At 32.6% G+C, this 17,323-nt stretch overlaps 3 protein-coding genes across 6 annotated transcripts; all 3 read left to right on the forward strand.

The window, feature by feature from the left end:
• The first annotated feature begins 524 nt into the window (after positions 1–524).
• Positions 525–4,502, forward strand: LOC107023459 (BEL1-like homeodomain protein 7). Of its 2 annotated transcripts, none has more exons than XM_015224152.2 (5): positions 525–705; positions 931–1,891; positions 2,553–2,926; positions 3,175–3,235; positions 3,315–4,502. In XM_015224152.2, the coding sequence occupies exons 2-5, from the start codon at positions 977–979 to the stop codon at positions 4,068–4,070; spliced, it is 2,106 nt and encodes a 701-aa protein (XP_015079638.1). In that variant the 5' UTR covers positions 525–705; positions 931–976; the 3' UTR covers positions 4,071–4,502. The 2 variants fall into 2 exon arrangements, with proteins under 2 accessions (XP_015079638.1, XP_015079639.1); XM_015224153.2 differs by having other exon boundaries at positions 525–701; positions 3,315–4,497.
• A 2,765-nt stretch (positions 4,503–7,267) lies between these two features.
• LOC107021438 (R3H and coiled-coil domain-containing protein 1) lies at positions 7,268–12,795 on the forward strand. Of its 3 annotated transcripts, none has more exons than XM_015222098.2 (7): positions 7,268–7,630; positions 8,040–8,101; positions 8,507–8,566; positions 9,256–9,498; positions 10,044–10,199; positions 12,032–12,121; positions 12,313–12,795. In XM_015222098.2, exons 1-7 carry the CDS (start codon positions 7,377–7,379, stop codon positions 12,504–12,506), a joined length of 1,059 nt encoding a protein of 352 aa, XP_015077584.1. In that variant the 5' UTR covers positions 7,268–7,376; the 3' UTR covers positions 12,507–12,795. The 3 variants fall into 3 exon arrangements, with proteins under 3 accessions (XP_015077584.1, XP_027773219.1, XP_015077585.1); XM_027917418.1 differs by having other exon boundaries at positions 12,038–12,121; XM_015222099.2 differs by having other exon boundaries at positions 8,040–8,083.
• A 2,739-nt stretch (positions 12,796–15,534) lies between these two features.
• Positions 15,535–17,114, forward strand: LOC107022843 (E3 ubiquitin-protein ligase PUB24-like). The gene has a single exon (XM_015223422.2). It carries the CDS (start codon positions 15,695–15,697, stop codon positions 16,955–16,957), a length of 1,263 nt encoding a protein of 420 aa, XP_015078908.1. The 5' UTR covers positions 15,535–15,694; the 3' UTR covers positions 16,958–17,114.
• The last annotated feature ends 209 nt before the right edge of the window (positions 17,115–17,323 follow it).

Below are 17,323 nucleotides of genomic sequence, written 5' to 3' on the forward strand. Positions count from 1 at the left end.
TCAAATTTACTTGGTCAACTTTTTTTTTAAAAAAAAAAGAAAATCTCTTTTCCTAGCAATTATTTGATTCCAACTTTCCAGATTAATCTCCAAGATTACAATGTTAAATAAGATTTTGAAGTATTTGACTTATCTGAATTAAACATTAAAGGATTTTTTTTTTTTTACTATGTGTCATATCAAAATAGTATAAACAAATTCAAATTAAAGAGTACTAAAAAATAAGAAATTTTGACGATGGATAAAATTTTATAGTTAAATAAAAAATATTCCGTACTAATTTTATTTAGCTATGAAATAAAAAAAAATGTTATAGAAATAAATTAGCTATGAATTGTTCATAAATTCTATTGGAGAACAAAAATGTTGCCTCTTATATCACTCCACAATCTACAGAAACAAACAAGATAAATACTCTCCTTTCAAGTCACAATAATTAATTCTATATTATCCTCTACAAATAATGAAATAAAAATAAAAATCTAAGTATCAATTTTTTTTCTGTTTTCTAAATTGTCCTGTAGTGTGGGATGGGTGGGTTGATAGAAGAAAGGGGTAACCCCACATCTCTTTATTCATATTTCCTTTTTGTGGTTGAAGAGATGAGTATGCAGAGAGAAAAATATAGATCAGTCTGACAAGAAGGCAACTTCTCAAAGCTTAGAGAGCTACCACCCAAAGATAGACAGTTAGTTACATGTGTGAGTGAGTGATTTTTATTATTTTTTTTTTTCTATTCTTTGATGCTACTCACACTGCCAAAGCTCCTTTCATCTCTTTCTCTTTCTTTTATATCATTTTCCTTTGTGTTTCTTTTGTTTTATTTATAGTTGAATGAAAATTTTTTTCACTTCAAACAAATTCCTTGCTTTGAATCAGTAAAAATGTTTGTGTGGACTTATTTTCTTCTTTGTTACTTTCTGTTTGCAGGTACTGTTATTGATAAAAGGAGAAATTTGAACAAGTTTGTGCAGATATGTACTATCAAGGAACCTCGGATAATAATATACAAGCTGATCATCACCAACAACATAATAATCATGGGAATAGTAATCATAATATTCAGACGCTGTATCTGATGAACCCTAACAGTTATATGCAACGCTACACTACAACTGACACACAGCGGCAGCAGCACCTGCAACAGCAACAGAACCAGCAGCAGTTACTTTTTCTGAATTCAGCACCAGCAGGAGGCAACGCGCTTAGCCATGCGAATATACAACACGCGCCGCTGCAACAGCAGCACTTTGTCGGCGTGCCTCTTCCGGCAGTGAGTTTGCATGATCAGATCAATCATCACGGACTTTCACAGCGTATGTGGAACAATCAAGATCAATCTCAGCAGGTGATAGTACCGTCGTCGACGGTGGTTTCTGCCACGTCATGTGGCGGGACCACCACGGACTTGGCGTCTCAACTGGCGTTTCAGAGGCCGATTGTGGTGTCTCCGACACCACAACACCGACAACAACAACAGCAAGGTGGTCTATCACTAAGCCTTTCTCCTCAGCAACAACAACAAATTAGTTTCAATAACAATATTTCATCATCATCACCAAGGACAAATAATGTTACTATTAGAGGAGCAATGTATGGAAGTTCTAGCAACATGATTTTAGGCTCTAAGTATCTGAAAGCTGCACAAGAGCTTCTTGATGAAGTTGTTAATATTGTTGGAAAAAGTAACAAAGGAGATGATCAAAAGAAGGATAATTCAATGAATAAAGAATTAATGCCTTTGGTTAGTGATGTCAACACTAATAGTTCTGGTGGTGGTGGTGGTGAAAGTAGCAGCAGGCAGAAAAATGAAGTTGCCGTTGAGCTTACAACTGCTCAAAGACAAGAACTTCAAATGAAAAAAGCCAAGCTTCTTGCCATGCTTGAAGAGGTACCATCCTCAATTTTAACTCTAAGAATTTCGAATTCTAAACATAAATACGGATTCTAAACATAACTACTGAATTCTATTAAACTCGTAACTATAACTTTAGCTACGGCCGACATATTTTTACAATTTTATTCTCAAATGATTCGAAACTGTAATTTTTTAATAAAATTTAACTTTTTCACATAAAAAATTGAATAGATGAAACTATTGATTTATATATGTTTGCAATAAAAATAGTTTGTAGATGAAATGTACAAATTTTGTTAATTAGTTGAAGAACAATAGACCAATCACGTACGTTGCGGTTTCTGTTGATATTAAAACAAACTGACAATGTGTGGCTCTTAAATTTTCTTCTGCGGGTCCAACTAAAGCTATAAAGATAATACACCAAAGTTAGCTACGAACCTAAAGTTATGTCTTCGGCTGCACCAAAATTCAAACCACTATCTCTTATTTTACACCACGCATGCAGATGTGTCTTCAATCTAATGACTCACAAAAATTCGATGATTTACCAAGTTTTGCAAACTTATTTCTCACTTGCAATATATAATCTTTTAACTGAAATAAAATTGTTTAATTTCAATAGTAGCCGACATAAGATAACTTCATGTTGTAAAACGAAAGATTGATTAAAGTTTATAATGTTTTTGTTCAGGTGGAGCAAAGGTACAGACAGTACCATCACCAAATGCAAATAATTGTATCATCATTTGAGCAAGTAGCAGGAGTTGGATCAGCAAAATCATACACTCAATTAGCTTTGCATGCAATTTCAAAGCAATTCAGATGCCTAAAGGATGCAATTAGTGAGCAAGTAAAGGCGACGAGCAAGAGTTTAGGTGAAGATGAAGGCTTGGGAGGGAAAATTGAAGGCTCAAGACTCAAATTTGTGGATCATCATCTAAGGCAACAACGCGCGCTGCAACAGCTCGGAATGATGCAACCAAATGCTTGGAGACCCCAAAGAGGTTTACCTGAAAGAGCTGTCTCTGTCCTTCGTGCTTGGCTTTTCGAGCATTTTCTTCATCCGTGAGTACTCCTGAACTATTTTTTTTCCTTCAAAAAATTGTGTCATACGTCTTCCGTCCTATTTTAAGTGTCTTTTAAGGTTCTAACATGTCCCCATTAAGTTATTTTGAAACTATATGCATACAAACAAAAATTAAAATATGTGCATGTATATAGTAAGATTACATTACTATTCTAAATTCTGAATTCGCCTATGTTTTTTACTACTTATTAAAATGTTTTTTTCTTAATATATTTTTATATTGCAGTTACCCCAAAGACTCAGACAAAATCATGCTTGCTAAGCAAACGGGGCTAACAAGGAGCCAGGTTCTTGGACACACATTTTACTTGGTTCAATTATTCCTTCTTTTTCTTTCAGAAAAATCCTTAATATAAGAAAATGCAGGTCTCTAACTGGTTCATTAATGCTCGAGTTCGATTATGGAAGCCAATGGTTGAAGAAATGTACTTGGAAGAAGTGAAGAATCAAGAACAAAACAGTAGTAATACTTCAGGAGATAACAAAAACAAAGAGACGAATATAAGTGCTCCAAATGAAGAGAAACAACCAATTATTACTAGCAGCTTATTACAAGATGGTAATACTCAAGCAGAAATTTCTACCTCAACTATTTCAACTTCCCCTACTGCAGGTGCTTCACTTCATCATGCTCACAACTTCTCCTTCCTTGGTTCATTCAACATGGAGAATACTGCTACTACTACTACTGTTGATCATATTGAAAACAACGCGAAAAAGCCAAGAAATCATGACATGCACAAGTTTTCTCCAAGTAGTATTCTTTCATCGGTTGAAATGGAAGCCAAAGCTAGAGAATCAACAAACAAAGGGTTTACTAATCCTTTAATGGCAGCATACGCGATGGGAGATTTTGGAAGGTTTGATCCTCATGATCAACAAATGACCGCGAATTTTCATGGAAATAATGGTGTCTCTCTTACTTTAGGACTTCCTCCTTCTGAAAACCTAGTCATGCCAGTGAGCCAACAAAATTATCTTTCTAATGAGTTGGGAAGTAGGCCTGAAATAGGAAGTCATTACAATAGAATGGGATATGAAAACATTGATTTTCAAAGTGGGAATAAGCGATTTCCAACTCAACTATTGCCAGATTTTGTTACAGGTAATCTTGGAACATGAATACCAGAAAGTCTCGTATTGATAGCTGAAAAGATAAAAAAAGGAAGTTAGGGATACTCTTATATTGTGTGAGGCCTTCTGGCCCAAGTCGGAGGACCCAATTTGATACAACCTATCATAGGAGACAAAAGTAACAAAAGTTTAAAGCACACTTTCTAGTATATAAACTTCTTTTTTTAATTATAGTATAGAAAAGAAGAGATTTTGTGCTTTAGTGTATAGATAGAGTCTACTTAGTATAGGTTATACTTCTACTTCCTTGAGAAGATTGATACAACTAGTAGTATTTTTTTTTTTTTGGGTTGAAATAGCTTGCTTGGAGTACTATTTAAGTTAATATGGAAATTTAAACTAGCTATAGTATATATGTTGTAAAGTTGTGATATTGTTACTCTCAATTTGCATATAATTTGAAATATGTTGTACCTACTAGCTAGTCTCTAAATTATGTTTCCATTGCTTGTAATTGCAATTTTATTTGAATTTTGTGCTATCATTATTAGATTAGCAAAAGTACACCTTAATTCTGATTAGATTGAGTGCCTAATACTTTAATTTTGATTAGATTGCATGCCTAATACTACCATAATGTTGATTGGATTGCGTGCCTAATTAATTAAGAAAAGCCAATTCTAATAATGCTAGATGGAACCCTACAGAACTTAATAATAGAGTTGTTATGGTAAAGTCATAAACTTATGATTTTTATAAGAGATGAGAGGATTTGTTAGAGAAGAAGCAAGTTATGATGATTCTACACATGTCAATTATATAGAGGAAATCACATCTCAATGTTTAATTATTATATCGACTATCGTTTCCTAGCTAATAAAATAACTTGGCTTTGTTTCATTGTACAAAGATACTTCTTCACTTCTAGTCTATTTAAAAAGAAATGACATTTTTTCATATTTGAAAACTATTTGATTATAAGCTTCGTATTTATCATTGATGACATGCTCAATTATAAGTTTTGTAGATATTATAAAAGTCATCGGTTAAGATGATATTTTGTCATATACTGAAAGTCTTTTTTGTTTTCTTAAACCTCATATGTCATACCTAATCATACACCATTACATATATTTTAATCAAAGACATCATCTCTAGGTGTCTAACATATACTTGTTATTTTCATTTAGAATATGCGTTCCTAATTATATAAACCGTATAAAGTTTGAACTGCATAAATGATTTGTATAAACATATATAATGTTGACAAACAGTCGAACATAGAAAAAAAAAAAAAAGGAGGCATCGCAGTGGAAAAGTTGATGGCAAAGCATGGCTGTTTGGATCCCTGTCACCGTTTCTGGAAAGTTTATTATGCACCTTACGATAATAGTAATATACCCAGTATGTTATGAATAAGTAAATTTAGAAAGAATGTAATGTACGCTAATTTTACTGTAAACTTATGAGAGGTAAAATAGTTGTTATCAATAGACCATAACTCAAGAAAAAAAGGTGATAAAAAAGGGTTATAAGAAAAATACAAAGTAAAAGCTATGATAAAAATACCATAGAAAAGAATAATCTTAACAACATTATTATTATTATATACGTTGAAACTATCTTATAATCTTGGTATAAAGTTTATTATTATGTACTTTTGATACATATATTTTGTCATTTCAAATCCTTGTAAGTTATAATCCTTTTCTACTATCATGACAATTGACAAGCAACATATTCATCTAATAAAATCATGATTTTTGCTCCACAGTATTATCGCAATAAGAAATTTTAATTATCTATTCACTTATGTATATACCACATATATATCCATATAAAACTATATGCTATCACAAACAAAATCCACCTAAATAATTTTGGGAAAAGGTATGAAAAATATTTCAATTTTGGTCGAAATTATTATTACGATATCAAACTTTATGGAGAATCTTTAAAATACACCATTAAATAATTCAGAGGGTAAAAAGTTCTTTTCAAAATTTGATATCGTAATAATAATTTCGGTTAAACTTTTTTCTTACATCCTTGAGGAAGATATTCTTGTATAATGGGCCGACTCTGGACAAGAATATGTCCGGCCTCGGTGGGTTTATAATGGGTTTAATATGGGCTTCTTTTGGCCCATTTAATGGTCTAACTTATTTAACTAATTTTTCCTTATATATGAATTCTACTAGAGAAATGAAATCCATAAACTAAATGAAGGTTAAAAATAAAAAATTCAAATTTCAAAAATTAAAAATTCTGGCAAAAATAACTTTTATGAATTATAAATTACAAATTTCTTTTTATTCATTGTCATGAAGTACATATACTTTTCACAATTAGATATGTATATGTTAAATCAAGTGTCAAACAATTCAATTATCAGTCGATTACTTGAAGTAAAAAATAAGTTGGTCCAAAAATTATTATTAATAATAATTAATAAAAAAATTCCTTCCATAAAAATTAAATGATATAGTAGTAGAAGTTGAGGTGGATCACATGTGTCTTCCATTGTCACATGAGTGAACAACTCACCAGTCATCAACCTTTAAAAAGTTAAATTTTAATTAAATTTGAGTATTTAAAATGAAATGTGAAATATAAAAGAAAAATAAATATTACTCCTTATACTAGTAATATGTACCAATTTAACTATTTATATGTGACAATGAATAGAGCTTCTCCTATTTTTTATTAAAAATTTTGAATTTGAATCTTAATTTTAATTTTTTTAATAGAAAGTATTTTTTTCAAATGAGTCTGTCTTACAAATGCAAATCTAAAATAATGAAGTAACAATACTACATATATCGAATGGGAAGTCATTTTTTTGTTCTAACTATTTATATCGAATTATTAATATATTTCATCCGTTTTAAAAAAGATGATCTATTTTGACTCGAAACGGAATTTAAGAAAGAAAGAAGATTTTTTAATCTTGTGATTCTAAATTAAAGATATGTCAAATATACCAAAATGTCCTTTAATCTTATGGTCTTAAACATGCCACGTGAAAAGTTAAAATTAAAGTGTTATAAAAAAGGAAAAAGATCATTTTTTTTAAAATAAACTAAAAAAAAAAAAGTTCATTCTTTTTTAAACAAAGAGAGCAATAAAATAGATTTAGGTAATAATTGTTTACAAATTTTACCCAAAGAAAAAAAAGATTTTCATTTAGGTATGTAAGAAAAAACATATATAAAGGGTAAAGGTACCCAAAAAAAAAAAAACCTTTGTGGAAAGCCTATGCAATTTCTCTGTGCTATATTCTCTGAAAATCTTCCATTAAAATCCTATTGTAAAACCCAGTAAAACCCAATATTCCATTTTCGATTTTCCGGCATGGATAGCGATACAAACTGGTCGGAAAAGGTAGAGGATCTCGTCGATGCCGGAGAAATCGACGGAGCCATTTCATTGTTAGAAGAATTAGTCGCAAAGCTAGAATTTGAGTCCCAAAACTCGTCAAATTCCCAGCTTCCTCTATCTACTGCTCTACTGGAATTATCGAAGCTCTACTCCACTCAAGGATTATCTTTGCGAGCTGACCAAACCCGCTCTAAGGCATTTCTCATTAAACAGCAGCAAGAAAATAGGTCTGAACCCGATTTCCCCCTTTTCTGTTGATTGAGCGACTAGTAAATTGGATGAAGTTGTATTTATTGAGTTTATTTGATATGAATGGTGGTTTTTAACAATAAACAGAATCTTACAGGAATTCCTTTTTTACTTGAATTAAGGTGGCAATGATTGGGGGAATTGTGGTTTCGATCTTTTCCTATTATTGCACCCTTTAGCTGTTTGTCTGCCATTAAAATAGGAGAAAATGGTGATAAATTGTGAACTCTCATTGCTTGAATGTAGCTTCTATATGTGATGATTTCGCTCTACTTCCAACTTTGTGGTTTTCATCCAATTGGCTGGCGTTTTTATACAATTTCTTTGGTTAGTCTTGGTTTTGTTCAGGTGTAATCATTAGCTTATCCATTGTTTTTTCTCTACCAGGGATGTAAATGCTACCAAGGAGTCAACTGGTGATGGCATTTCAGGTAGTCGGGTTTCACAAAGTGAGGCTCTTGCGTGTACTTAGTGTTCTTCTTTGTCCTTTGTCTAGATTCTTGATTTTTTAATTTCATCAGTCTAATGATAAACTTCAAGTATTTGATTAACTTGACATGTATCCAGAGGAGAAAACCGACTTCATGCGTAACAGATATCCCAACTCTTATTCCATGTAGTAGTCATTGTTGTCGACTTTTAAAACTTGAAATGACTTTATTCTACATCTTGTACAATCACTATATATCATATAATCTTATAACTGATCATTAAATAATGTCCAGAAAATAATTTTTCAAGTAAAACATTCCCTCAGAAAAATATTTTCTATAGAAAACATTTCCTCCATGCCAAATTTCTTTCTTTTTCTATATATTTGTTCTCAGACTTATAAATCTTACTTTATTTTTCAGGTGATAACAAGGATCACGCCAGCTTGCAAATTGATGCCTCACAGAATGATGAGGATGATGGTAATACCCCCACATCTACGAGGCTATAACGTCTCCTCCGTTAACTTATCCTATTATGTTTTGTGTAGCCAATGATCTTTGTTGAGCATGGAAATTTTAAATGTATTGGGTGAGGGTGGGGTGGGGGTGGGGGTGCTGCGTAGGGAAATGGGTTGAAGAGGGGAGGAGAGGAGGGAATTGCTTGCTTCTATTGGAGTAACCAGCTGAGGGGTTATCATGTTTGGTATCCTCTTCGGGAATAGGTCCAATGGAAATTGAATGTAAGAATTCTGAGATGGTGCTATATTTTAGTATTTTTCTTTCTCCTTGCCCAGTAAAGGATTCACTTCTAAGATACTAGAGATTTTCAATTGAAGTGCTCAATTATATGCTTGTCCACTTGAGAACAATGTTTATTTCTAACATTTGCCAAACCTGACCTCGTACTATATTGGCTCCACTCCTCCTTGTTAGTATGAGAAACATGTTGCATTATGCCTTACACTCATTCGACAAGTTTGTTTCACTTGTGAAGTTCATGATCAACCAGGTAAGGCCAAAAATCTGGGTTCAGTGCCAATTTGTACAGGAAGCTGATTTTATGACCTTCCGTATTACTGACCCATAGTTAATGTGTCCTTAATTACCTCCTTAAAGTTTGATATATATCTAGGATACCTTATTAAAACATAATCTTTTTGTGAATACAGATTGGGAAGCTATTGCTGATCGTGCTCCAGATGAATTACTTTCCCCACAACACTTGCCAGAAGTGTCTAAAATTTCTTTGCAAGATTCGAAAGTTCAAGCCCCCAAGCGACGTGGAAGGGGTACATTCTCCTATCAGAAGCAGAGTCTCTACAGCGATCAGCAGTCTGATGAGCCTGCCGATGATGACATTGAAGATGAAGCTGTTTCCAGTACTCCAGAGGGGAGCTCAGATACAAAAAATTGTATGACGACATTCTTTTTAAGCATGGCAGTATTTGATCATCAACTGTTATCATGTCACTAATTTGGTTATGAATATATTCCTGTTATCTACTCATTTTTCCTGATTAACCCAAATGTTATACTTGTATATGTTTCAAAATGTTGCAGTAAGCAATCCAATCTGTCATTTATGCCTCCTCATTGTTTTGACATATTGTTATCTAGTGGTTCGTATTGCCCTTTTTTGCACATGCGCAAAATGCCAATGATGCAATAAAATTAGTTTAGCATGTCTCATGGGCATAATAAACTTGGGTGTAACTTAGGAATATTTGTAGGTACTAGGTACAAATGTGAGCACCTAATATCAGAACTATTAGCCACTTATACTAATAGGTCGACTGCATAAGATGTCAATAAATATCTCTTAAGTTGTCCTCACTCGTTTCTGCTGAAATAATTTCCATTTTGTGCATGAGAACATGCTCATTTTTGAGTTCTCCCCCCGACTCTTCATTTAGTGGCTGACTGTTTTTCTCTCACATTTCTTCTGTTTTTGTACCAGTAAACTATGGAACGCGCCACGTCTTGGTTCTCGCTGATTTCCCGCAGAGCACTAAAACAAATGATCTAGAGAAACTGTTGGAGAAATTTAAAGATGTAGCAATTCGCTGGGTCAATGATACAGTTGCACTTGCAGTGTTCAGAACACCAACCCTTGGTAATTTGGTTCTTTCTTTTTGTGTGTAATTTGAAATTAAAATTGCTTCCTTCCATTAGCATAGCTTTTAATGACTCACCATGCTCCCTTGACCTTTTCTTTATGCCAAGGGTGTTTTGGTTCTATTATAAACAGAATGCTTAACCTAGGTTTATCCTGATAGTTAACAGCGAAGTTGAGAACTAGTATGTCTGAGTTTTTCAGGCAGATGAATTCCATTAAATCATCATTCTTTTACACTAGCGATGACTTGGATTTTGTTTAGCTTTTCTCCATAGATGAACATGTCAGTTGGACATTAAAGGTCAGGTTTAATATATCCAGAAAAACTATGGTAGTCCTTTGGTTTAGACTGAAATAGCAAGGCCAGAGGAGATGGACATTATGGTTGATTTTTTTTTAGCACATAACAAAATGGAGCTCCATTCTTCTTTTTATTATGTAAGGAAGGTGTTAGCTTAATTACGCGGCAGAGAAATTTCATAAGATGCAAATTTCAAGTTCAGCCAAAATTTGGTTCAGTGTAAATGCTCTAATCCAAAAAGAGAAGCTAATCTTCAGATTTTGAGTTAAAGACTGAAAGGTAAGGATTTTCTTCTGAGATATCTTTCAAATGCGAAGGGAACTAGTCACTTTACTTCTAAGACCCCAAGAACCTGTCGTTGATGAAAGTTATTCTTATCCGAGTTGCTAAAATGTGCTCGTCTCGGGATTATAGGGCTTCTGCAAGAAGGCCTTTAGAATCTTGTCATGCTTGATATATTAACTTTTGAATCCTAAGCCTCTTCAGAAAAAGCCTTTCTGGTGGAAATCTTTTGAAGTGATTGAACATTGTGAGACGAGGAAATCTTGGGTCTGGAATCATTCAAAAATAGGAATAAGGATGACAGTTCTCACGGAACCTTATACGGACATAGGTTGGTCAAATGTAATAATGAAATTGGGGAGGTTCATTAGATGGAAACAATGACAGATGGAATTGAAGCTCTTGTCGCCTCCCGTTAGTATACATTGTTTACTCATTTTGCAACCTTTTGGAGGTTTTCCAGCACGTCTGTGTCACCTCCTGTCAGTTGCACACAGGTAGCAGCTCTAAAGTCGCACTCAGAAGATGGCATTAAAGAGGCTACTCCAAAACTATGGATGCATGTAGATTCAAGATCATTTTAGTCCATATTCAGTTCGGGGGACGATGCCTCATGGGCAGGTCCAGTTATGTCCAAACCAGGGAAGAGGTACAGCGGTAAGCTTATTCTGCTATTTGCATTGGAAGTCCCAAACAAAATTGAAGTGCGGGACACCATTAAGATGTATACCTTTCAGAATTTTCCATCTGGTGGAGGCAGGAAGGTTCAAGAATGAGTCTCCAAAGTGAGGAAATTGCTTCTCTATTAAAAGTGGTTTCCCCTTAAATCAAGTATTCATTGGAATGCTTCAGCTTCTGTTTATCCTCTGGTTGAAGAGCTTTTGCCAGCAGCTTGGGGATATGTGTGCAGGCATAGATTGCGTAGATGAAGAAACAAATAACTTAGAAAAACGTTGAAGCCCTACGCTCTTCAATAATAATCGTTCTTCAAGATACTTCTTGTTTAATTATTAAAAAAGAAAAAGCAACAGATCTGCTAGGCAATTGAATAACAATTCTTTCACATATTTTTACTTGATGCTTTGCACCTATTCTTCTTCGATGCACTTATTGAAGTCATGTTTTCAATCGTTTTGTCTCGCTAACTTATCATATTGACAAATGGTGGCATTTTACACTTAATTAATTTCAAGGACATATTTAATGCTTGCAACTATAATTCAGCTAATCTCATCTTTTCATGCAGCATTAGAGGCCAGCAACTCGATACATTGTCCATTTACAGTGAGGGTACTGTGCGAGGCAGATGAACTTTTGAACTCAATTCCACCAAGAGGTAACACTTATTTCTGTATCATCTTTCACTTCAGGAGCATAAATAACATCGGAAACAAAGCCAAAAGCTATATGACAAGCTATAATAATGTTCTCTGCCATGTTTGCAAATGTCAGATGTACTTTCCCGTTCTATTACAGCAAAATTAGTTTGTGGATTGTTTATGGTACTCGTTAAATGTATTTTTTTAGATCTGGAGCCTCCTCGTAGAAGACCTCAGACATCAGCTAGAACCGCCCAGAGGCTGATTGCTCAAAGTATGGGTATAAAGTTGCCTTCTACGGACTTTGGGTCCAGAGAATATAGGAGACAGGAGGAAGCCAGGAAGAACCGGATAGTTTCAAGACAAAACTTGAAGCATGATGCTTGGGGTGATGATGAGTGATGACAACCAAATTTTCATTTGTTCTTCAGTATGCAACTATGTATTAACCAGCCTTACTTTTTGAGTTTGCATATCTTGAACATATGATCAAATGATTCTTGATTGGTTAAAGGTACTGCACCCATGCTTGTATAGCTACAGAAATGAGCCAAACCAGATTTAATTATTTCAGTTTCTGGTGTATACCCGTGATGTCAAAATTGTATCATTTGTTTAAACGAAAAAAGGGGTAAAAACACACCCCGTTAAATGTTTACACCAAGCTAATACTGACATGTCATGTTTTGAACACAAAGTTCTTTTACTTAATCATAATATCTTGGCTTGGTGTAAGCACCGATATGTCATAAGAGTGTGAACGTCAATGATGCTTGGTCGGTGCCTGGTGGAGTTGTGCTCATATTGCACAAAGTATTATTTGTTGATTATTGTGGGGCCTGTGATCCCATTTTGTACCAAGTCAAGTCAAAATTCAACTAGGAGGTGGCACACAATATTTTATTAAAGTAAAAATGATGAGTTACAACATTTTTCACGTCTATAAAATTCCTTTTATACTATTTAACTTTCACAATTCCTATGGAGACTCAAAATGATACCTTATATTACCAAGTGTGAAACATTATATTTGGCCCTTAATTTGGTCATTATATTGCTCCCTCACATTCAATGTATGGACAAAGTTTTACTAATTCACATAACTATGAGTGGAACTTGATCTCGACAATTTTTGTTTCAATCAACCACAAATTGGTTCATTTAACTTGTTCAAAATTAACTCCTCCTAATGTCAAAGCTTGTTTACATTTTTAATTTTTGGGGACAAATCATGTTTTCAATTGAATTGTTAAACTCTTAAACTTTTGAAACTATATAAAATATTGACTTCACCAAAAAAATTATTATGTATTATGAGTATATGAAACACCTAGTGACGTTTCAAACAATATTAATAATATTAAAGTAATAAGCACAATGCAACACATAAGTTGGAGCTCGTAGACTTATCAATATGTTTTCAGTTTTTAATTAACTTATTGATAACTGATGAAAGCAATACTAAATATCAACCATATTTTTTTTTCAACCATATTTATTTATTCAGAAAAGAATAAAACAACGAATGTACTTAATTACGTGTACAAAAATAGTTGAGCACGTCATCTAATAAATAAGTGCATGACCAAATAAAAAACAATTTAATAAATTACGATTTATTCAAGAGCAGCCATAGTACACCTATCATATTTTGCTACAAATTAATGAAGACAATTAAATGATTCCTTGACTAGGACTAGAGTACTATTTTAGTTTTTATGGATGTGGAATACTACTTCTAGGTGATCCTTTCAATTATATACATTTCATAAATACTATTCCTCTACCCAAATTTATACGAATTAAAATTTCTAATTTTGATTATGAATTTGAAATAATTAAGAAAACTGTGAATCGATATATACTTCAGAATAATAGACAATTCAAAATATTTAAGAACATATATAAAATTCTAGTAAAACAAATTCGATAGGTTCTTAAAATTTGAACGTGACGCTAACTGAGATGGAGGGAATAGGTTTGAGTTATAGTACCAATAATGCCATCATTTTTACGTTATCAATGAAATTTTAATCTTTTTAATCGATTGTATAAAAAGTTATTATTTTATGTCATGTTTACAATAAAATAGTAGTAATATATTGCTGAAGGTCAACTCTTTCTCTATATATATATCGATCATGATGTTAATTTTTTATTTATACGTTATCTTTGTATTGAAGGTATAACTCATATAGATATTCCAAAAGTCTCATTATCACTAGCTAGGTAAGCCTTTGGGTCTTAGAGTTTTGTCCAGATATTTGAATAGTTTATAATTAAATTAATTAAGTTGATCATGAATTTGAATAATTAATTATTATTGGAATTATGTTTTAAAAAAATAGGAGTATATTTCTAGTCCGCTGAGCGCTGGAGTCCTTCCGCTATTACATTCTACAAACTTCTTTGACTCGTTAGAAGGTGTATAATTGAGACAAATGAGAGAGTCAGATATACGTGAATTTATTTGGATATAATATCTATAAATTACATCTAATTTGACCCTACATATTTGAAACGTCCAAATGCATACCTCAGAAGTCCAAATTCTAATAAGACTCATAATATTGAAAATTCGCACGAAGAACAATAACTTATTATCCAAAAATTATCAAATAAAATTGGTGGCATTTATCGGTTGAATCGATTTGGGTGTAAACTTAATATATATATATATATATATATATATATATAAGGGCTAAATGCATGCAACAAAAAAATTAAGTCGTCTAAGAAAAATGAAAAATGGATTTTTCTTTTAGTGCATGCATGCACCATGTATTTGGATATTAACGTGAGGCACAGGTTAATCTAATAACCAATTTTGAATCTGACCTTCCAACTATGGTAAACCATTCTACAAAATATTCAAATTTATTGTTTTACCTATTACTATCACTAATGTACGTTAGAATTTTTAATGTATGAACTTTTATAAGTTATAAGCTAATTAGTCAATTTAAACAGACGATAAAAAATTGGCTTACGTAACTTTCTTGAACCTCCATTCTCAAAGTAAAATGAATATAATAAACACAACATTTAGAACTCAATTTTTTTAAAATCTATATATGAACAAACAAAAATTAAAAATAATGATTAAATTCAAGAAAGTTAAATTATAAATCCGACTCTAAAAAGAATGAAATTCAATTTAAAAATCTACGTCCACTACTGGTTTCTACTCATGCGTTCTACTTGTCTTTTTAGCCCCCACTGGCCACTATGACTTGTCTGGAATATGGAAAAATATTACAAAGTCAAAACAACAAAAATATTTTTATTTTATCAATTGTTTCACGTGTGTTGACCGACCCCTTATAATTCAATCTTTGACCAAAAAATCAAATGAAAAAATAAAAAAAAGTATATCAATAATTAAGAAAATGATTCTTTTCTTGTGCATCTCCTTTTGCTTTTTCCATTCAAACTTGATCTATAAATATTTAGCCACTTTCTTTTACCACCTTTAGTTACATTCATTCAAAAAATAAAAAATAAAATTTCTCTCTGTCCTTTTCCCCCCTCTCTCATATTATATATTGTTAGATTCTTCTTCTTTATTTTTTTTCTATCATATAAAAAATATGGAAGAAGTAGAAATACCTAAATATTTTTTGTGTCCAATATCACTCCAAATTATGAAAGATCCAGTTACAACAGTTACTGGAATTACATACGATAGGGAAAATATTGAAACATGGTTATTGATGGCAGAGGAAAATACATCTACGTGTCCGGTGACAAAACAAATTTTGTCTAGAGACACCGCGTTGTTAACACCAAATCATATGTTAGGGAAATTTATACGATCGTGGACTATATGCAATGCTGAAAAAGGGATTGAGCAAATTCCATCGCCTAAATATCCTCTCAATAAATCACATGTCATCAGGCTAATTCGTCAGGTGAAAAATCGTGATCTTTATTTAGAGGCTTTAAGGAAAATGGTGACTATGATAAGTGAGAATGAGGAAAATAGAAAGTGTTTAGATGAAGGTGGTGTGATTAAGGCTATGGTTTTATTTATACTGAGGAGTTTTAAAGAAGGGGAATTAGTTATGGGAATTGAAGAAGCTTTAAGGATTTTTCATTTTGTTTGGAGACCAACACATGAAAATAAACAACTTGTTAAGGAAAATCATGATCTAATTGAAGCGATTTTATGGATTTTGAAGAGTCCCGAAATGTGCTACAACAATAATCAAGTTGTAACATCAATCAAGACTCATGCAATGTTGGTACTGAAAAATGTGATCTCAGTTTCAAGTACTAATCTTTTATCGAGTCTAACACCTGAATTTTTCCAACAAATGTTGAATAGTTTGAGGAAAAACAATGTAAAATACATTTCTCAACAAGCAACAAAAGCAGCATTGCATGTGCTAATAGATACTTGTCCAAGGGGACGAAACAGGCTGAAAATGATCGAATTAGGGGCTGTTTTCGAGCTAATTGAGCTCGAATTAAGCAACAATGAGAAAAGGGTAAGTGAGTTAGTGTTTTCACTTTTGTCACATTTGTGTAGTTTAGCTGATGGAAGAGCAGAGTTACTAAAACATGCAGCTGGAATTGCAATTGTTTCTAAAAAGATACTTAGGATTTCACCAGCAACAGATGAAAGTGCAATTCAAATTATTGGATTGATTGCTAAGTTTTCAGCTACAAAAGAAGTGTTGATGGAAATGTTAAGAGTTGGGGGAGTGACAAAGTTATGTATGGTGATTCAAGCAAATTGTGAAGCAAGTTTAAGGAAAAAAGCACTGGAAATATTAAGGGCACATAATAATGTTTGGAGCAACTCTCCATGTGTACAAATTTATTTTTTGACAAGATATCCTGGTCAATAGATATATTTTGTTATGATAACTTGTAGAAATTGTAGCAACATTTATATGCTTTTGTTTCTGCATAACAATATGCAAAATATACATTGAAACTTCATCTTACATGTATAACTTTTATTATATACTACTATATTCAGAGTCAGTGCCAGCACGGGCCCAATATATGTTACTTTCTTTATTTCAATTTATGTGGTGCAGATAGAATTTTGAGGGTCAATCAAATATCATAGACTTATATGTTATTTTCCCTTTTATCGATTGAATTTCAACTTTTTCTAGATTTCTTTTATAGGATGTATTTGATTAGGTCCTTGCACTTTGAGGTTAATTTAAAGAAACCGCAAGAAAATTATACATGTGAAAACTGAA

This window comes from Solanum pennellii, chromosome 6 (assembly GCF_001406875.1).
Source record: "Solanum pennellii chromosome 6, SPENNV200".
NCBI lineage: Eukaryota > Viridiplantae > Streptophyta > Magnoliopsida > Solanales > Solanaceae > Solanum > Solanum pennellii.